Below are 22,865 nucleotides of genomic sequence, written 5' to 3'. Positions count from 1 at the left end.
GAGACGGGGTTTCACCGTGTTGACCAGGATGGTCTCGATCTCTTGACCTCGTGATCCACCCACCTCGGCCTCCCAAAGTGCTGGGATTACAGGCGTGAGCCACTGCGCCCGGCCTGAAACACTTATGTTTAGTAAAGTATCTAGGATACACAGTAGCTTTGAAAGAGGCACATACAGGTGATTCATTTGAACTCATAAACACCACTGAAGTAGTGAATAAGAATTTGAATGGTTAAGCACAAGAACATTTTTTTTAAGAGCCAAGAGTGTCGCTCTGTTGTATAGCCGAACTCAAACTCCAGGGCTCAAGTGATCCTCCTACCTCGGCCTCTCACGAAGCTGGGACTCCAGGCATGCACCAACAAGCCCAGCTAAGACTTTTCTTTAATCCATATCTCTTGTAAGAATTTAGTGAGGTTTAACTTAAGTACCACAAATATTAAAGAACACTTTTAAAAGCATTTACTCAAACCATTGTGAGGAACATCACATATGGCTTAGAATATTTCATGATTTTTGGAAAGTCTAATTTAAATCTTTTGAAAGAATTTTCATTTATCTAATTTTTAAACTAGAAATAGCCTGATAAATAAATGTGAAAGAGCATATGAAACATGTCTGTAAAAACCACTAAAATTAGAAGCCTGAAATGACAGGTTTTCATTTGGATGGTACAGAATAATTTATAAGCTACTGAACTTCCCTGCTATTAAAGAATTTTCCAGGCTGGGCATGGTAGCTCATACCTGTAATCCCAGCATTTTGGGAAGCAGAGGCAAGAGGATCCAGGAGTTTGAGACAAACCTGGGCAACAGAGTGAGACCCTATCTCTACAAAAATCAAAACTTAGCCAAGTGTGCTGGCAGGTTCCTGTAGACCTAGCTATTTGGGTCTTCTTCTAAATCACTCGAGCCCAGGAGATAGAGGCTCCGATGAGCTATGATTGTGCCAGGCTATACTCCAGCCTGGATGACAGACAAAGTGAGACCCTGTCTCAAAAAAAACCAAAATCTTAAATTCAAATCTGTGTTTGTTACAATTAACTATCATAACAAATTCATTTAAGATCACGTCTAGTGAAAAAACAGGCTGGGTGCAGTGGTTCACACCTGTAATCCCGACACTCTGCAAGGCCAAGGCAGGAGAATCACTACAGGCCAGCAGTTCAAGACCAGTCTAAGCAACATAGTAAGACCTCATCTCTATAAAAAAATAAAAACTTAGCCAGGTATAGTGGTACGCACCTGTAGTCTCAGTTACAAAAAGAGGGGAAAGGAGGGGAGAGAAAAGAAAATCAACTTTTCCTATTATTAACATTTATCAAATAGAAAAATTCCCACAAAGTTTGTTATTTTTCTCACCTAACAAAGGATGTTCAGAAGTCAAATCTTCTCCTCTCCCCACAGTTATAGCTGCTGGAGACAAAGTGGGTGGTGGTGGGGTTCTATCCATCCGGACACATTCATCTGACTCTTCTGGCATTTCTTCTTCACATACATCTTCTACTTGATAAACCTGCAATGACAAACCACACTGCCTTAGAATGTTTCCAAAACCAAATTTAATCAGGTGTCGTTAATTTCAGAAAATGAAATTGTGTATTAAATTCAAAAACAAAGCAAAAATGACTACTCTGACAGACTGAAAGGAAAACTTCGAAATTGCTCAAATGAAGTTTTTCTTATTTCTTGATAATATCTGACTGAAAGCAAACTGTGGATCAGTATCTAGGCCAAAAATCACTACAGTTTCCAAAAAGATGATAGCCAGGTCTAGATATAGTTTTAATTTTGATAATTCAAAAATACAAATAAAATAAAGATTTGGGGAATTCAACTGTTTTTGTTAACTTCTAATTGTCATAAGTTAAAACAAATACTAACATTTTTCACAGGCACACTAAGTAAATTCCCACAACGGTACATATTAGGACATGCAGGATTTTATCCCAGACTCTTTCTTATTGTTATGTGATTTAAAGATTAAGTTATAAAAAGTAACATCTGAGAATCTACAAAAAAGATATGCAATTATATCTCTCCTTTTCTGTTCTACTCGAGAATCGAATCAATCTTTTACAAAGTAATACATGAGCAGAAAATATCTTTCCTTGAAAAACACACATACACACACACACAGCCTAAGCTATCTGACGCATTATTTTTAATTTTTTTATATCGCTCCATACTTACGGGAGAAAATTTTTAAGTCTATAACTTAACTAGCTTGTTAGCCGTCTGTAAAGATGATACTTAAGAAGGAAAATGGGGCCAGGCGCAGTGGCTCACGCCTATAATCCAGCTCCATCATTGCTCACTGCAGCCTTGACCTCCCAGGCGGAGCCTCCTGAGTGGATGGAACCACAAATGTTCAACAACATACCCAGCTAATTTAAAAATGTTTTTTGGAGAGCTGAGGTCTCAAACTCCTGGGCTCAAGTGATCCTCCTGCCTTGGCCTCTCAAAGTGCTGGGATTACAGGTATGAGCCACTGCACCTAGCCCCATAAATGTTAACTAATAAACAAAAAAACTTTCAACATTCACAATAAACCTTTCAGTGACATCTAATATTGTATGCAATTTAAATCAAACTATTTTAAAAGTTTGATGTTTTAAAGTATATAAAATTATATATATAAAAGCGATCAGGATTTCTGAAACCAGCAAAACCTATGTGTTATAAAAGGGGCAATAAAGTTTCATCTATAAGAATATAATAGTAAGCTATAAAAGAACAATAGGTGATAGTCAAAAATAAAAAAATCTAAGTCTCCACTAAGAATAAAATATCTTTTCTTCTATACAACTTAAAAATGATACTGTTACTGGATAATTTTTTATCAAATATAATACTATGGCAAATATAAAATTCAGAACTGTGATCTGAATCAGCTACAAAGTAGGCAATATTTTTTAAAGTTATTTGCTCACAACCCTGCATCTGGAAATCAGTTTCACTAAGAGAGACTCCTTGCCTCACACCTGAATCTCAGAAGTGAAAGCAGTCATTTGTTATTGTTTAGAGCAACAATTATATCTGCTACATCTGTTCATGACAATAACAGCTTGTTTTAAATGATAATGCCCAATATAGGTAAAATCATTCTAAAATGTGTCTGGGGGTTAAGAAAAAAAATCTTCTAGTCCCCAAGGGTAAGTGCTATCATGGTGAATACTTTAATTTGCCTTAGTGGCAGAGATGTTAATTCAGAAATAATGATACAAGTATGGTTTTATCAACCAGTTCAATTTTATCTATGTAGCGTTCCTTCAGTATAATAGATAGTACTTTTCTTCCAAAGAATGTGATCTTTGCTTAAAATGCTGAAACTCTCTTTAATCCCAATACAGTAACATATTATTCAAACATCTGCTAGAGTATCTTAAGAAATCAAAGCTTGATCATACATAGAATTCTGATTTTTTAAAAAACAGAAGAGTTTAAAGGATGAAAAGAGCCATTAACACAAACAGCATATTTTGAAATAATCCATCAAATACTGTAAAATATTTTTCACCCATTATACTTAAAGCTAACTATACGTACTTCCAGAGCTCTCATAAAGGCTAAGTGCATGAATAAAAGAAGTACACAAAAACAAATCTGTTACAGACATCTGGCACAATAAGCATAAACAAATCTAAATGCAACAACAAAAATGTTGAAAAAAGCAAAGTGGAGATTTTGCTCACTCACAAGATCATTAGGAAACTGCACATCACAATTACTGTTTAGCTCTTAACTATAACTATTCTAAAAATAACAAAGACTGCCAAACTTACCTCAATAAAGTCCAATATTCCCATCTGTTTCCCTTTCCTAAATAAACTGAGGAATATTTATTAGTTCTAAATTGTCTACCCTCAAGATATTTATATCCAAATGTCAAAAAAAAAAAAAACTTTGTTAAGTATCTTTAAAAAGATACTGATTTTTACCTTGAAAATTTCCACTTATCTTTTAAATGTCCACGTCTCTTAAAAAATATATCTTTCTACCTTTAAGTATTTGAAACAACCAGAAAAGTACTGTGAAGAAATGTGTTTTCATGGAAAAAAAAAAATAACACATTTGGTCAAAGCTAATAAAAATAAATAAAAGTTTAATAAAAAGCTATATTACTCAAAGAAAGGTAAAAGATTAAAAAATATTTAGAAAGGTAACATGGAAACATCCATAGTAAGCATAATAACCACATCAGCGATAGCAGAGAAAGTTATTAAATCATTTTTTAAACTTCCAAAACTGTTTTAAAGTAGAAGTGCAGGAAGCAACAAAATATTTTTGGCTTTAGTTTTTAAAGCATTATGCTAATACTATACATATATATGTGTATGTACATATATACACACATATATACACACACATATATATGGGGGGGAGAGAGAGAGAGAGAGAGAGAGAGAGAGAGAGAGCGCGTGCGAGCGAGCACACGCACACGCAAGCGAGAGAGAGCATAACCTCTGCCTCCCGGGTTCAAGCCATTCTTGTGCCTCAGCTTTTCAAGTAGATGAGATTACAGGCATTAGCCACCATGCCCAGCTAATTTTTTTATTTTTTGTAGAGATGGTGTTTCTCCATGTTGGCCAGGCTGGTCTCAAACTCCTGACCTCAAGTGATCCACCTGCCTCACCCTCCCAAAGTGATGGGATTACAGGCATGAGGCACCATGCCCAGCCTTATATTTCTGTCCCAAATTTGCTCCTCCAAAGCTTCCCCTAACGTAAACAATTAAAAAAATATAAGGACTATAAAGAAGTTTTTTTTTTTTTTTTTTTAACTTATTTTTGTCTTTATTTTTAAATGGTATTTTTTTCTTTTCTATTATGCCCTGCCTGGACACTGCCTTATTTTTTACTGGTTAAAAACCAAATCACTGAACTAGGTAGTAAGAAAGTAATTTAAATTTAAAAAATTTGTAAAGGTACTGTGTATTTCCTAAACAGGTGTTTTTGTAACAATATCCATTGTAAACTCCAAAAATTGACTGAAAGAAAATATATACATGATAACTGAATGATAAACCTTAAAAAAATTTTGCTTTCCCTTTTTTTTTTCTTCCCGAGATGAAGTCTTACTCTGTCACCCAGGCTAGAGTGCAGTGGCGCGATCTCGGCTCACCGCAACCTCCGCCTCCTGGGTTCAGGCAATTCTCCTGCCTCAGCCTCCCGAGTAGCCGGGACTACAGGCACGCGCCACCANTTTGAGACAGAATCTTGCTCGGTCTCCCAGGCCACAATCTCGGCTCACTGAAACCTCTACCTCCCAGGTTCAAGCAATTCACCTGCCTCAGCCTCCCAAGTAGCTGGGATTACAGGCATGGCCGCCACGCCCAGGTAATTTTTGTATATTTTTGTGGAGACAGACAAGGTTTCGCCATGTTTGCCAGGCTGGTATCAAACTCCCTGAGCTCAGGTGATCTGCCCACCTCGGCCTTCAAAAGTGCTGGGATTATAGGCGTGAGCCACCACACCCAGCCAAGTTCTGTTTTTAATAAAAATTTATAGAAAATAGAATTCAATCTCTTTGTGCCTATTAAGATCAGTCAGAATGACAAGAATACAAAAATCTATACATTTGTATTATGAAAACCAAAATGTTTTTGCATTAAAACAATGAGGATAATCCAAGTATGAAAACAAAAAACAAGTATTAATAATAAAAAAAATAATTTGAAACTCCTTTCTGAGCGTTTATTAGCTTTTAGGTGATAAAATCTCTTCAATGAAATGTAATACAAATGTAATACAAATAAATTTGTATTTACAAATAAAATAAAATTTTACAGTTTTATTTTACAAATCTTAAAATGTCTTTTAGAGAATGTTTAAAGAAAAGTATTTTTCAACATAATTTTCTTTCTAGGCAACAAGTAATTGTTTTTAGAGGTTTATTCTTAAAATCCCACTACAACCTCAATTATTCAAAACTTTTACTCCTCTAAATGGATTTTTTCATCCTTAGTATTAAATTCTTCTACCAAGATTTTTGAGCTTTTTAAGTGAGAAACATTTTAAGTATATTATTTTCCCTTAGTATAAATAAAAAACTGTAAGTTTAATAATTCTTTAAGATGGCCTACAATGAAATTTTTGGCAAATCTGGACTCTCTCGTAGAATAAATTTTTTTTTACAAAATTTCAACTTCAAAGTATAATTTTACCAAAAAACTACATCACATAAGCATATCCCAACTTGAAACAAAATCCCCAAAGGTCCAGGACTTTAGAATGCATAAAACCAAAAGGGTTAGGCTAGATAAACCATACGTTTTGAGAACATACAAGCCAACAGAAGGGATCTATGAAGGATAATCACCTTAAGAGAAAAAACTTTGTGCAGATGACACTGGTTCAAATGCATTCCCTTGGGGAAAAAAAATCAACTCTGTAAAGATAGCAGATGGATTTGTTTAAATAGTAATAAAATTAACGAGGGACTTTAATTACCATCACAAATTATAAAGCATGCAACCATACTAAACAAACAATGGCATTTTTTTTTGTCCGTACAGCATGTTTGTCAGAACACTGACATATGGAAATTTCAAGCTTTTTTAGTTCATAGGCATTTAGATCTTGCAATAAAACATAGTGTGGGAAAAAAAGTTTTTACTTTCAGTTCAGCAAGAAAGTCAAAGAGCTTCCAAGGGCTTACCACTGGTGGATCAACAGGTGCTGGTGGTTGCACTTGTAGGTTTACCGCAACAGTCTGTGGAGGAGGAAGAGTCTGAAATGGCAACTGGACCAAAGCTTCTGCGGCTGGAAGCTCCTCTTCTGACACCAAAGCATTCTGCACCAAAACCTGGCCCTGGGACAGAATTTCAGGCTGCACTTGTAAAGACTGCATAGACTGCAAGGGCAGTGGTGGAATCTGAGCTGGAGGAGATGTCGACATCTGTGGAGGACTTGCAATTGGGATTGGAGAGGACTGCAGGGTTGAATATTGCTGGTGTGATGGAGAGACAATTTGCTGGCCTGGGGATACCAAGGCAGACTGTTGAACTGGGCCAATGTGTACAACAGGGGAAGCTGGAAGTGGAAGATGAGATGGAAGATTCAACTGTGCTGTAGGTTGCACCTGATTAGTAGTGGACTGCTGCAAATTTGGCCCTGGCTGGAGAGCTGATGACACAAGAGGATGTGGCTGAATAAGTGCTTGCGGATGAATAATTATAGTAGGAGACTGACTTGGTGAATGAGGTGGTGGAGGAGATACCACTACAGACTGCTGTGCTGATTGTGACTGGTTAGGAGACACTGTTAAAGGAGGGGGATGACTCTGAATTGGTGAACAATGCTGTGGCTGGGTATTACTGGGAGCTGGAGGAAGGCCATGGTTCTGGAGTGGTATACAGTGCTGGGATGGGGGTGGGTCTTGAGTTGGATTCTGAAGTGTGATTGGCTGAATTTGCTGTTGCTGCTGTTGTAATATCAGCTGATGATGGGAAACTTTGGAAGGTGGTGAATGAAGAGGAATCTGCTGATGTTTTATTAGAGAATGAGGCTGAATTGGAGAATATGAAGCTGTGAGAGAAAAAAATGACAATTAGTATTGATTTCAAACATATAGAAATTTTTAAATAAATCTAAAGGAAAAAGTGTTCATATCAGGTCATAATCATCAGAATTCTATTACAAGTTTTCCAGATAAGAGTAATTTGAAAAAAAATTTTTTTTCTTTTTTTGAGACAGTCTTGCTCTTATTACCCAGGCTAGAGCGCTGTAGTACAATCTCAACTCACTGCAACCTCCACCTCCCTGGTTCAAGTGATTCTCCTGTCTTTGCCTCTTGAGTAGGTGGGATTACAGGTGCCCCCTACCATACCTGGCTAATTTTTGTATTTTTAGTAGAGACGGGGTTTTATCATGTTGGCCAGGCTGGTCTTGAAACCTGACCTCAAAGGATCCACCCAACTCAGCCTCCCAATGTGTTGGGATAATAGGCGTGAGCCACTGTGCTCAGCCTGAAAATTTAATGACAAACAGGTTTTCCTTGGAAAACTATACAATTTCATAAAATGCACTGAACTGTGGTAAGTTCTAAAAGAAAACTACCTAAAATTGAATAATCTGAATCTATATATGATTTATTCTTATATTTTATAGGTAATCTGAATATCTACATTAACTTTTAGCAAAGTTTATACACTTGAATTTCTTCTTTGTAGGAAAAGAGTATCATCATAGGACAAGTATAACATATATAATTTCAAAATCATAAGAATGCTATATTAAAATTCATAAAATAAATATCTCATCCTTTCTAGTCCACATCTAAACATGTTTCCAACTAACAGTCAAGGTAATTACTTATAAAGCTCCCCATATGAGTTTCCATTTTTGAGCTGAGATGAAAGGAACATCATTTGTCCCAGAAATGTTTTATATAATAATTTAACGTGATTAAGCAAAAGACGTGTGAATCATGTAGCTTAGTTAAATAATCACCGTAACTAACAACTGAAATTTAGGGACCATTCTAAATCTAGAAAAACACTAGTTTTGCTTGCAAAGAATGAGACAATCAGAAGCCCATGCTACCGAAATAAGGGATTTTGTTAACCCTTTTCCCTCACCAAAAAAACCCTTCAACAATTGATGTGACAGTATCAGGTTTTCTCCACAAAGAAGCCACTCTCAACAGGAATAAATATATGTAAGAAACGGCACAGTCAAGTGGTAGGAAGCTCCCCCATCATTACGCCTTTTCTGTAAACTGGTGGCACATGTTTATATAAAGGGAGATACTGGTGAAATTCTCCCTAAGAATGGAAACTGAGTTCACAAGAAGATAAACTGAAACAATCACTTATTGTTAATATCATGTAAAAATTACACACATTTAACACAGATTTAAAGACAGGGCAATTTTTTTTTTTTCCTAATCTTGGAATATTAGGAGAAAGACTATATTATACCTTACATCTATTTTTTGTGTTCAGCCACAATTGTGACAATAACTTTATAAAAACTTCCAACAACTTTTTAAAAAAACATTTTTACATTTTATTATTTAAAATTTTTAGAATCCTTTAAAGAAACTAACCTCTGATTAACATCCAAACAAGAGGCATTTAGAAAGTTCAATAAATATCCACTAATTACTAAAAAAAGGATATCAAGTCAACAAAATAATTTTCATATAATACCTAGGCTAGTACTTCACACTAAGACTAAAAATTTTATGTCAGATCTTTAAAACTGTGTTGATAGAGACTCATGTTATAGAGTATTCACAAAGGGTGAATTAAGAAAATCTTAGATTTCTATAGAGTGCCCTTCAACCAAGGGGCTCAAAGGGCTTTCACAGGTCTCTCATTCACACTTACAAAATGTCTGTGGTATAGGTAAGTATTATTATCTCTCTTACAGATAATAGATTTTTTTGCAAGCATACTAGCAAAGGCCCACTTTAATTCAATTTTTTAAGTAAAGTTTTAATTTAAATTTACCATACTCTTAAAGTACCATGGATATTATACCTACTAGAATAGCAATTCTGGCTGGATGCAATGGCTCATGCCCGTAATCCCAGCACTTTGGGACGCTGAGGCAGGAGGATCACCTGAGGTCAGGAGTTCAAGATCAGCATGGCCAACATGGTGAAACCTCTTCTCTACTAAAAATACAAATATTAGTCAGGCATGGTAACACACACCTGTAACACAGCTACTACTCAGGTATAACATATATAAAGATAACTTCAAAATCATAAGAATGCTATATTAAAATTCATATAGCACTTGAACTCAGGAGGTGGAGGTTGCAGTGAGCCGAGATCGCACCACTGCACTCCAGCCCAGGCTTAGGCATCAGAGCGGGACTCCCATCTCAAAAAAAATAAAAATAAAAAGAATAACAATTATTTCTGTGCTCTGGTAAGTAAGCAAGTAAGCAATCTTTTTATATCCTAGAGCTGTGACAATTCAATAGATTAGCAATCTATCCTTTCATTTAAATTACATTTTTCTGTTTATTTAATATTACTCCATAAGTCCAATTGATAAGCACATATATTATAGAATAATTATGAGGATATATGAAGCAGTAACTCTGTAAAAGAAAAGCCCTAGTGCTCTGGAAAAAAAGTCCTATCATGTTGGTTAATTTCTCTGATTTTAAAAAACATTTTCTTATTGTCACAGTGGCTTTATATTGAGAGAATTAATGGTTGACATCATCTCTCACACATATATAACTCTATTATTTACAATAACACATATTATTTCATTCAGTAACTACAACAACCCCATGAAGTTGACAGGGTACTATACCAATCCAACATACTACAGATGAAGAAACTCTGACAGGGTACCATGCCAATCCAACATATTACAGATGAAGGAACTCTGAGTAGTTAAGTGACTTGCCTGAAATCATCTGGCTATTAAGGACAGCATTAGGTCTAAAAGAATCTATGATCCTAACTGAGTCCAGGGCCCTGTTATAGACTGAACGTTTGTGGGACAAAATTCATATGCTGAAGCTTTAATTCTCAATGTGTATTTGTAGACGGGAGGAAGTAATAAAGGTTAAATGAGGTCATAAGGGTGGTAGACATGACATGGTTTGTATCCTTGTAAGAAAAGACATCAGAGAGCTTCTGCTCCTTCCACCCTCTACACACTCAAATGAAGGGCCATGTGAGGACATCTGCAAGCCAGGAAGTGAGCCCTCACCAGAAGCTGAACACTGCTAGGCCTTGATCTTGGGTTTTCCAGCCTCCAGGACTGTGAGAAAATGAATTTCTGCTCTTTAAGCCACAGTCTATAGTATTTTGTTACAGCAGCTGGAGCAGATTAATTAATACAGGACTTTCTCACTACACAATGAATTAATGTCTACAAAAAACAGTATATATTTTTTCCAATTAGACTAGTTTCACAAAAGTTCTAAAAACTGATTTAAAAACTTTAGCTCTAATACAGTCCATAATTATTTCCAGACACTTAAAGTTTGACCTTATTTTACATATTAAAAACAGAATTTACTAAGTAGCAAGTGGAAACTCCACCTTCAAAAAGAAATGATAAAGAAAACCAAGTTACTTTAGCACCCTAAAAATACACATAACAATAACCATGTCCATTATAATAATTATTAGACTACACTACATTCAAATAAAAGATTTTTTTTTACATTTAAAATGACCTGAAGGAGCATTTTTTAATTGAGGACAAATTATCAATTCAGAATCTCTCAAAATATCTTAGCTTCAGATTAACTTCCTACCAATAAAAGTAGAAAAACTAAGAAGGTGAAAAAATACAGCTGTAGCCTTAACAGAAGATATGAATGGCTTTGAATAACTTCAGTGTAAGGCTTAAGAAACTTTTAAGTAGTTTAGGATTTTCTCTGTGGTTTTGTTTCTAAACAACAAGAGTTTGAGTAATACATGTAAGATCTGAATTTGGAATTAATTTGACCTGAGACTCTGGTGGTTTTTGGCTTACTGGTTTCCTCCATACTTACATAAGATACTGATCATCAGAGGAAGGTAAACTATAAACACATTATCACACTATTAATGAAAGATGGAAGAGTAAGTTGCAATTCAGAACCAGGTACTGAGAATTAAGAAGGACTAAAAATCCCAAAGTAGGTCTCCTTGCTTGAACTAACCCTGAAAGAGTTCCAAGCTTTCTCTGAAAGTAACATTCTCTTCGGAAAGAAATTAACCTACCCTTCATTGTAATTTATAAAAACTGCAGTAATCACTAGAAATTGTCCCTGAACAGTCATTCTAAGCACTGTGGGTCACTGCTGCTCCATATTGACTGTCAAAACGGGCTGGATGCTGGCTTGAGGCTGACAATACTCTTGTATAGCAGTGTAAAAACCCAGCTTTTAAGCCATACAGAGGGCAGAGCCTGGCGCACAGCAGTTTAAAAAAAAAGAATTCACATGTAACTGTACTATGAATAGATTTATTAATTTACACATTATATCAAAGCCTACATTATATAAGATTCAGATTTAACAATTCTAAGCATAGTGATATCTAATCAGTACCAATAAGAAAGACTGCTATAATTCCTAAAATCCAAATGGGAAAAAAAGAACTATTAATCCAACAAATATGTACTGCCCACCTAATATAGGTAAGTACATATAAGGTACAACTTAGTGCTGTCAAGATAGAAGGATGTAAAGGTGAATCTAAAAAAGGATTAAAGAGTTAATCAATGTAAAGTACTAGCATAGTACCTCACACATACATAAATGCTCAATATTATTATCCTACCCTCAAGGAACGTACTATCTAGCAGAGAAGCTAAGATTTAGTATACAAATAACTATAAAAGAAAAAGAACCAGAAGGGACCATAAAATGCTATAAAATTTCAGAGTAAGGAGAAATTTCCAACTAGGGTAATCAAACAATTCCACAATTTTGAAATTCAGTGATGTAGAGAATGCTGGCAATATTAACACAGAAGAAACATGAAAAGTGAAAATAAGTTTAAGTGGAATATTTTACACTTACATCTAAGCATAAAAAAAAAAAAGACTCTGAAAAGTAAAGCAGCATTATAAAAGGACAGAAAAAGGATGCTTCCCTGATGAGGTTGCTGGAACAAAGAAAGTTTGTTTGTTTGCTTGTTTTGAAACAGAGTCTTGCTCTGTTGCCCAGGCAGGAGTGCAGTGGTGTGATCTCGTCTCACTGCAATCTCCACCTCCTAGGTTCAAGCAATTCTCATACCTCAGCCTCCCAAGTAGCTGGGACTACAGGTGCACACCACCATATTCCACTAATTTTTGTATTTTTAGTAGAGACAGGGTTTTGCCACACTGGCCAGACTGGTCTCGAACTCCTGACCTCAAGTGATCCACGTACCTTGGCTTCCCAAAGTGCTGGGATTACAGGCATGAGCCACTGCACCCGGTCAGATTTTTTTTTTTTTAATGAAACCATTTATTATGTGTCTAGCCCATTGCAACACACACACACACACACACACACAAGCTATAGTTATAGTAATTTAAAAAAACATGCAGATCCATTAAGAATAAGAGAGACCTAATTATAGCTGAGAAGCAGAGGAAAGGATCTAGCATGAGAAGATAAAAGATGTTGTAACAATTATGTACTAAAGAAGGTCAGGAGAGGTATTAAAAAAATGGTGGGATCAACAACAGGGGCAAATGGTGCTCAGTTTAAGAATACACGTAATTCTTTATCTATTAAAATTAAAGAAAGTTTAATTCTGAGAAATTTTGANCAAGCTCACTCTGGATGGTCCCAACATTTTCAGTACAAAATGAGGCAAGATTATCTGGTTAAAGTAAAGGCAACACAGGTAGAATTCAAAGCTTAAGGGGAATGACAATGACTCAGTTGACTGCCTGAGATGATCCTGTCAGAGATGAAGCCAAAGACAGAAAAAGGCAACAACATAAGGAAAGTAATTATGCATAATCCTATGCTTCAAAGTGACAAATTTCTCCCATGATAACAACTTTAAACAAAACGGTATACTGTTTTTTTTTTTAAAGCTTTAAAAATTATCCCACCAAAGTGTATTAAATAAACTACAGGCAAATCTTTCTTTAAAGCTAAAAGGTTTTATCAACATAAGGAGAGACCAGCACTTAAAGATGTTAATCAAATGTCATTTAATTTAAAAAACCTATTACATTGCTACAATTTATTTTAGTTCTTGGGCTTGTTTGTCTCTTTTCAAGCTACATATTAAGATTATTTAATTTATAAAATCCACATTTTAAAATGTTTTAAAGGTGTCACTCTTGTTCAGGTCATGAACATCCTTTGTTTTTGCTCTAAGAAAATGAATAATACAACTATTTTGAACAAAAGTTTTATCCTACCTGGTGCTATTAACTGATGAATACTTGATGTCCGGGTGACAGCTGTGCTTCGTGATTCCAGACTTGGGCTTTCTCCTTTCTTATTACTTTCTGGAGAAGGATCTCGTTGGCTGATTTTAGAACTGGTCACTGTTGTTTTGTTATGACAAATTGTCAATGACTGAGTTTGACTAGTGCTTTTTGGTGGACCATTCTGTGAGCTAGATAATACACCCAACTTCTGGCTGCGTAATGTTAAATTCTGAACCTACGAACCACATAACAGAAAATTAGGATGAAAACAGATGGTTTTAATTGATGTGGTAATCATTACCATTGTGACAATACTGACAACACATTTATATTATGCTTTTCATACATAAAGCTCCAAGCACTTGAAAGAACTGATTAATCCTTAAGGAGAGTTATTCTTTTAAGTAATCACATCTTAAATATTAAGTGGCAATTTTTAAAATACATTAAGAGGAAGAGGGGAGGAAGGGGGAAAAAAGAAAGGGAAGAAGAAGGGAAAAAAAGAAAGGAAGGAAGAAAGGGGGAGGGGAGGGGAAGGAGAAGGGAGAGAAGGATCATAAAAAATTAAACAAAAACTATATATATATATATATATATATATATATGCAGTGTGTGTATTATATATGCATGAACTATGAATATGAGGAAATTACTCTGCAACATAACTGCATTAAAAGTTACCAGTTCTAGCTATAGAGATTATAAGGGGACATTAACCTTGTAAGAAATTAATTCATCAAATCATCTGCCACATTGTGAAAATTACAAAAAGCATTTTCAAAAGAACTATTTTAATTTAGTAAAATTTTGGTGTTACTGTTGTTATTGAACATTCACTGTCTTTGAAAACTGCATCTCATGAACTGTAAAGAGTGTGCATGACCCTGAAACGGCTTTCTGTGGTGGTTCATGCTACACTCGGGGCTATTTGAAACATACTGCCAGTCTAGACGGTGGCAAGGATTATCCCAATTACTCTCACCTGACATTTATAACATTTCCAAACAGCAAGACACAAGACAGAAAATGCTTCTCCCAAAGTTGCTGAACTTTTTGCCTATCTAGAATGAATGTACCAAATACATGTAGGCTAGCACTGGCCCTGGGAGAGAATCTGAAATAAAAGAAATTCCAGAATGACAAAGCAAATGATATAGTGCTGCTTTATAAAATGTTCTTCAGTTTCATGTGTTCTGTCTCTACAAGTACATCATTAAAAGATGCTCAAAAAGCTATACTTTCTCCCAGCACTTTGGGAGACCAAGGCAGGCAGATCACCTGAGGTCAAAAGTGTGAGACCAACCTAACCAACATGGTAAAACCTCGTCTCTACTGAAAATACAGAAACTTGCCAGCCATGGTGGCCTGTGCCTGTAGTTCCAGCTACTCGGAAGGCTGAGGCAGGAGAATCACTTGAATCTAGGAGGCAGAGGTTGCAGTGAGCCGAGATCATGCCACTGCACTCCAGCCTGAGAAACAGAACGAGAGTATGTCTCCAAAAAAAAGCTCTACTTTCTCAGTAATTCCACACCTGTACTTCCAGCATTTTGGGAGGCCAAGGTGGGTGGACCACTTCAGGCCAGGAGTTTGAGACCAGCCTTGCCAACATGGTGAACCCATCTCTACTAAAAATATACAAATTAGCCAGGCATGGTGGCGGCGCATGCCTGTAATTCCATGCCTGTAATTCCTTGGCAGGCCGAGGCACAAACTGCTTGGGCCTGGGAGGTGGAGGTTGCAATGAGTTGAGATATTGCGCCATTGCCCCCCGCAACCTGGGCAACAGAGTGAGACTCTGTCTCAAAAAAACAAACAAAAAAACGCTATACTTCAGGCCAAAGTTTTCATCAGTTCTATTCGAAGCTACTCAAAGAATTTTCTAAGTAAAATCTTATGGAGTATCTTCTCTGATTTTTCTCAAATATTTCATACCAATGTAAACATAAATGGACTAATAACTGGTATATTATTAAAGTTTAATACAAAAACAAAATATACCGGCAGGGCACAGTGGCTCACACCTGTAATCCCAGCACTTTGGGAGGCCAAGGCAGGTGGATCACAAGGTCAGGAGTTCAAAACCAGTCTGGCCAATATGGTGAAACCCCGTCTCTACTAAAAAGACAAAAATTAGCCAGGTGTGGTGGCAGGTGCCTATAGTCCCTACTACTCGGGAGGCTGAAACAGGAGAATCGCTTGAACCTGGATGGTGGAGGTTGCAGCGAGCCGAGATTGTACCAATGCACTCCAGCCTGGGAAACAGAGTGAGACTCCATCTCAAAAAAANTCTCACTTTGTCACCCAGGCTGGAATGCAACAGCTCGATCTTGGCTCACTGCAGCCTCAACCTTCTGGGATCAAGTGATCCTCCCACCTCAGCCCCACAAGTAGGTGGGACTACAGGCCCACACCACCACGTCCTACAAATTTTTGTATTTTTTTGTAGAGATGGGGTTTTGCCATGTTGACCAGGCTGGTCTTGAACTCCTGTGCTCAAGCAATCCGCGAGCCTCTGCCTCCCAAAGAGCTAAGATTACAGGTATAAGCCACTTTGCCTGGCCTAAAAATTCTTTAAGTGGTTGCTTTTCTCCCTTCATTATTAGTTACCTGAAAGCTAAGAACCAACTTTGTGACTCATTTTCAGACAATGCATAACAAAAACAGTAATTAGTAGCCTGTGATATCTTACTTGTGGCAGGCACTATGTTAAGTACTTTATTGTTTCACTTACTCCTTATAACAACTCTGAGCCCCAATTATCAGCTCCGACAGTAGAGATGAGTTGTTTTAAATAAATGAAACAATTCAGTAAATGAAACATTTAGTAAATGCTATCAGATTTAATCCTGGCAGAAACTTTATGAAATATTAGATTATAAATGTTATTTTATTTTACATAATTGACACTGAGGTGAAGAGGTTAAGGACTTAATGGTAGAGCAAGTATTTGAACCCAGAGATTCTGGCTCCAAAGTCCGTATTATAAACACTATGCTATACTACTATGAACTTGGCCAAAATCAATCTGCTGGCAAATAATGTTGCTAAAGTCAGAATTTGAATCCAAGTCTTCCTATCTCCAACTTTTGCAAAAAACAAAACTACTTACTGAGTGCCTGTAATGTCTTACACACTAAAGATACATATTACTTATCCTTTTACCCTACAAATATGAGTAAATACTAGAGTTGTTTGGCAACTTGTCCACAACATACAATAAATGACTGAAGTAGGAGCTTAACTTAAGGCCACACAAAACTTCACACAGGTAAGCTGAGCAGCAACTTCACTCCTAGCTCCATGCTTGGAAATAGTTTCATTTGTGTCTTTTTTCTTCCATGCTTCCAACTTACGTTTTATTCCATGCATCTTGTAAATGAATTAAAATCTTAGTTGGAACAATGTCAAATATAAATGAAAAAATAAAATTTAAAATGTTGGAAGTTGATGATGGTCTAGTTCTATTAGGAGAAAACCTCCTAATAATTGTTTCATAAAACCAAAACAAAAGAAAAGGAGATCATTATTTCAGGCTGGCACAGTGGCTCACGCCTGTAATCCCAAAGTTTGGGAGGCCTAAATAGGCAGATCACTTGAGCTCAGGAGTTCAAGACCAGCCTGGGCAACATGGCAAAACCTTGACTCTACAAAAAAATACAAACATTAGCCAGGCGTGGTTGCACATACCTGTAATCCCAGCTACTCAGGAGGCTGAGGTGGGAGGATGGCTTGAGCCCAGGAAGGTCAAGGCTGCAATGAACCATGATTGAGCCACTGTACTCCAGCCTGGGCGACACAGTGAGACCCCATCTCAAAAAAAAAAAAAACAAAAAAAAACACAACTAAAATCCAGATTTCTCAGACTTCCACTCAAAGCCCTCCACAACCTAGGCCAAAACCACTTCAAGCCCCCAGTTGCTATTCCTCCAGCCCACAGTTCTTGTATTCCAGCCAAACTGTTCTGCTCGTTATTCTCCAAATATACCTTCCACTACCTTCAGTGGAACTGAAGCTCTTATTCAAGCACCTCTTGCCTAAATGTCATCTTTTCTCAAAGCTCTCTTTTGAAGCCCAACCCATTCTTCAAAGCCCAGTAAAATCCCACTTGCTCTACCCTAAGAAACATTCCCAAAAGCCCTGGTTAGAAAAGAGTTTCTTCCTCTCTTCCAGAACAACTTTCTCATAGAATTTGGGTTATACTGGCCTATAGCATTGACAAATATCTAACTTGTTTGACAATTATTAAAGGTATGTGTATCTGTGAAATACTGAGACTCGCTAGTAGACTCTCACCTCAACATTCAATTTTATACTCCCTGCAGTTCAGTGCTGCAGGTTTAATAGAAACTTCACAAGTCTGAGGTATTCTCCTGTATCTCATTTTGAAATATATATTACATGGCTAATTTTTTGGTAAGCACTTAGTTCTCTTCATGGTGTTCTTAGGCTAACACTAAAATCTGTTCGTGTTTACCAAAAACATCTCAACAAGTATCTAGTGGAGGCACATTAAACTCTTCCAGGAAGCGAAAGACAAAATTTAACATTTGCCACAGATGACATATGAAGCAGGCTGCATAGTAACGATAACCAAAGGGTGAGTAATAATCTGAAAAACTTGAAAGCATTCCTTCAAATGAGAAGTATATTCACAGTAAATGAGGATTTGACACAATGAACCCTAAAACCTACAGCATATTCATTTCTATACAATAATATACTTTTTGTTTTTAATTTTCCTTATGTTTTCTGGAATTCTGAAAGAAAATGTGTATATACTTACACTATATTGTATATATATGTTATTTATGTGAACATATAAATTTTAGAATATCGCTATATCTATGATCATTTTGACTTAAATGTTGACATGGTTTAAATAAATTCCAAACATGAAAGCTACACTGCCAAAGTAGATTACAAAGTCAATGCAGCTGTTAGTGGAAAGATCACATATACAGATTTCCTTGACAAAGCTTCCCTTTTGAAAGAAAACCCATCCTTTCTAAAATGAAGACTATTAGGGCACTCTGATGTCCCACATTCATTTCATCCGAACCTTTCCTTTGATCAAATTATGAAAACTTTCTGACTTTTGAAAAAGTCTACATTTCGCATGAGTTATTTTTGCTAATTTTGCATCTTATATTGTTATAGAGGGCTTCCCTGCCAAAATATTCTCACATCAATTATTTAACTGGAATCTAACAAATACTATGGCAATTATCATAGTAGAGCCGGCAGTAGAGCTGAGTTTCTAACTTTTAAATCCAAAGGGTTGTTTTTTCCCTCAATTCTAAGAGTAATTCCCCAGTAGGCTATCTGGAAAATACTCTTAGAATTGAGGAAAAAACAATCCTTTGGATTTACTGAGTCAGATTCCTTTTTTTTTTTTTTTTTTTTTTTTTAAAGACAGTCTCACTCAGTCTGGAGTGCAGTGGTGCGATCTCAGCTCACTGCAACCTCCACCTCCCAGGTTCAAGCAAGTCTCCCACCTCAGCCGCCTGAATAGCTGGGACTACAGGCGTATGCCACCATATCTGGCTAATTTTTGTATTTTTAGTAGAGTTGGCCAGGTTCATCTGGAACTTCTGATCTCAAGTGATCCAGCCGCCTCGGCCTCTTAAAAGTGCTGGGATTACAGGCATCAGCCACTGCGCCAGCCTCTGGGTCAGATTTCTTACTCATCTTTTTTTCTTGAGACAGGCTTGTTCTGTCGCCCAGGCTGGAGTGCAGTGGTGTGATCTCAGCTAACTGCAACTTGTGCCTCCTGGATTCAAGCGATTCTCCTGCCTCAGCCTTCTGAGTTAGCTATGCTGCTTACAGATTCCCACCATTACACCCAGCTAATTTTTGTATTTTTAGTAGAGGTGAAGTTTCACCATGTTAGCCAGGCTAGTCTCGAACTCCTGACCTCAAGTGATACACCTGCCTTGGCCTCCCAAAGTGCTGGGATTTACAGGCGTGAGCCACCATCTCTTAACACACTCTTTGCCCTATAACATCTTCCAAAAATCTTTTTTGTGTGGGTGTGCATGGTGGGGAGAAGGGATTGAGCATTTAACATGGTAAATAAAAGTGATATATTCCAAATTTCTCATTTTTTACAATATGCTATAAAAATATTTAATACTGGCCGGGCGCGGTGGCTGAAGCCTGTAATCCCAGCACTGTGGGAGGCCGAGGCGGGTGGATTCACGAGGTCAAGAGGTCGAGACCATCCTGGTCAACATGGTGAAACCCCGTCTCTACTAAAAATACAAAAATTAGCTGGGCATGGTGGCGCACGCCTGTAATCCCAGCTACTCGGGAGGCTGGGGCAGGAGAATTGCCTGAACCCGGGAGGCGTAGGTTGCGGTGAGCCGAGATCGTGCCATTGCACTCCAGCCTGGGTAACAAGAGCGAAACTACGTCTCAAAAAAAAAAAAAAAAAAATTTAATATTAAGGAAAAATTATTGACTTTTATAGCTTAAAGAGTATTAAAATACAATTTCAGATTTGGTATTTCACAATTACAAATAATTTTTTAACTGCAAATATGATTTTAAAACTCGACAAAGTTAAGCAGACATTTTAAAAAACTAACGTAACAGTCTTGAACTTGAGGAAAGTTATCACTAGAACGTATAAGTAGGAGCAGCACATACCACTGCCAGCCTCACTCACTGCCATTTCAAAAGCACAGAGAGGAAAAACAACATCCACAGAGAAATTCCTAAAGGTCAAACCATTCCTGTAGCCCCTCAAAAGTCTATCCCTGAATTAAATCAGATCATCACAGAGGCTGATACCTAAAACACATCAATCTGGACCCCGAAGACCACTTTTATAAATTATTTTGACTCCACTCACATTAAAGATACCCTTATAAGATGAAGTAAGATGTCTTCCTCATCAGTACCGGCAAGACAAATTGTACTCTCAGAACATGTTTGAATCAACTGCAACCTAAGCAGGTGGGTTTGTTAATTTTACCTTGGAAACTATAAATTCTTTTTATTTATTTATTTTTTTTTTGAGACAGGGTCTCACTTTGTCACCCAGGCTGGAATGCAACAGCTCGATCTTGGCTCACTGCAGCCTCAACCTTCTGGGATCAAGTGATCCTCCCACCTCAGCCCCACAAGTAGGTGGGACTACAGGCCCACACCACCACGTCCTACAAATTTTTGTATTTTTTTGTAGAGATGGGGTTTTGCCATGTTGACCAGGCTGGTCTTGAACTCCTGTGCTCAAGCAATCCGCGAGCCTCTGCCTCCCAAAGAGCTAAGATTACAGGTATAAGCCACTTTGCCTGGCCTAAAAATTCTTTAAGTGGTTGCTTTTCTCCCTTCATTATTAGTTACCTGAAAGCTAAGAACCAACTTTGTGACTCATTTTCAGACAATGCATAACAAAAACAGTAATTAGTAGCCTGTGATATCTTACTTGTGGCAGGCACTATGTTAAGTACTTTATTGTTTCACTTACTCCTTATAACAACTCTGAGCCCCAATTATCAGCTCCGACAGTAGAGATGAGTTGTTTTAAATAAATGAAACAATTCAGTAAATGAAACATTTAGTAAATGCTATCAGATTTAATCCTGGCAGAAACTTTATGAAATATTAGATTATAAATGTTATTTTATTTTACATAATTGACACTGAGGTGAAGAGGTTAAGGACTTAATGGTAGAGCAAGTATTTGAACCCAGAGATTCTGGCTCCAAAGTCCGTATTATAAACACTATGCTATACTACTATGAACTTGGCCAAAATCAATCTGCTGGCAAATAATGTTGCTAAAGTCAGAATTTGAATCCAAGTCTTCCTATCTCCAACTTTTGCAAAAAACAAAACTACTTACTGAGTGCCTGTAATGTCTTACACACTAAAGATACATATTACTTATCCTTTTACCCTACAAATATGAGTAAATACTAGAGTTGTTTGGCAACTTGTCCACAACATACAATAAATGACTGAAGTAGGAGCTTAACTTAAGGCCACACAAAACTTCACACAGGTAAGCTGAGCAGCAACTTCACTCCTAGCTCCATGCTTGGAAATAGTTTCATTTGTGTCTTTTTTCTTCCATGCTTCCAACTTACGTTTTATTCCATGCATCTTGTAAATGAATTAAAATCTTAGTTGGAACAATGTCAAATATAAATGAAAAAATAAAATTTAAAATGTTGGAAGTTGATGATGGTCTAGTTCTATTAGGAGAAAACCTCCTAATAATTGTTTCATAAAACCAAAACAAAAGAAAAGGAGATCATTATTTCAGGCTGGCACAGTGGCTCACGCCTGTAATCCCAAAGTTTGGGAGGCCTAAATAGGCAGATCACTTGAGCTCAGGAGTTCAAGACCAGCCTGGGCAACATGGCAAAACCTTGACTCTACAAAAAAATACAAACATTAGCCAGGCGTGGTTGCACATACCTGTAATCCCAGCTACTCAGGAGGCTGAGGTGGGAGGATGGCTTGAGCCCAGGAAGGTCAAGGCTGCAATGAACCATGATTGAGCCACTGTACTCCAGCCTGGGCGACACAGTGAGACCCCATCTCAAAAATTTAATTAATTAATTACTTAAGATTAATTGATTTAAAAAGAAGACAATTAGTTCAATAAATTCATTCCACAGAGACATAAAAATTTAGAGCTAAAAAATCTTAAAGTTAACAAAGATAAAGTTCTTATTTTGTAAATACGGGGGAAAATAAAGTCCAATAAAGTTAAGAAACTGAAGAATGGGCCAAGCATGGTGGCTCATGCCTGTAATCCCAGCACTTTGGGAGCCCAAGGCGGGTTGATTGCCTGAGGTCAGGAGTTCGAGATCAGCCTGACCAATATGGTAAAACCCTATCTCTACTAAAAATACAAAAATTAGAGGGGCATGGTGGCATGTGCCTGTAGTCCCAGCTACTCGGGAGGCTGAGGTGAACTGCTTGAACCCAGGAGGCGAAGGTTGCAGTGAGCTGAGATCACACCATTGCACTCCAGCCTGGGCAACAGAGCGACACTCCGTCTCCAA

The 22,865-nt window shown here is 37.0% G+C and overlaps 1 protein-coding gene across 1 annotated transcript in view; it reads right to left on the bottom strand.

Moving 5' to 3' along the window:
• The window catches only part of PHC3 (polyhomeotic homolog 3), an 89,955-nt gene that overhangs the window by 25,732 nt on the left and 41,358 nt on the right, over window positions 1–22,865 (bottom strand). Inside the window, exons 7-9 of the mRNA XM_037729041.1 lie at window positions 13,834–14,080; window positions 6,660–7,528; window positions 1,324–1,515 (exon numbers count right to left, since the gene is read on the bottom strand). Coding sequence (XP_037584969.1) covers window positions 1,324–1,515; window positions 6,660–7,528; window positions 13,834–14,080 — 1,308 coding nt within the window. The remainder of the gene's footprint in view (window positions 1–1,323; window positions 1,516–6,659; window positions 7,529–13,833; window positions 14,081–22,865) is intronic.

The sequence above is a fragment of the Cebus imitator genome, unplaced genomic scaffold, assembly GCF_001604975.1.
Source record: "Cebus imitator isolate Cc_AM_T3 unplaced genomic scaffold, Cebus_imitator-1.0 Scaffold287, whole genome shotgun sequence".
Taxonomy (NCBI): Eukaryota; Metazoa; Chordata; class Mammalia; order Primates; family Cebidae; genus Cebus; species Cebus imitator.
The sequence above is the reverse complement of the archived record's forward strand: the minus strand, read 5'-3'. Positions and strand labels throughout refer to the sequence as shown.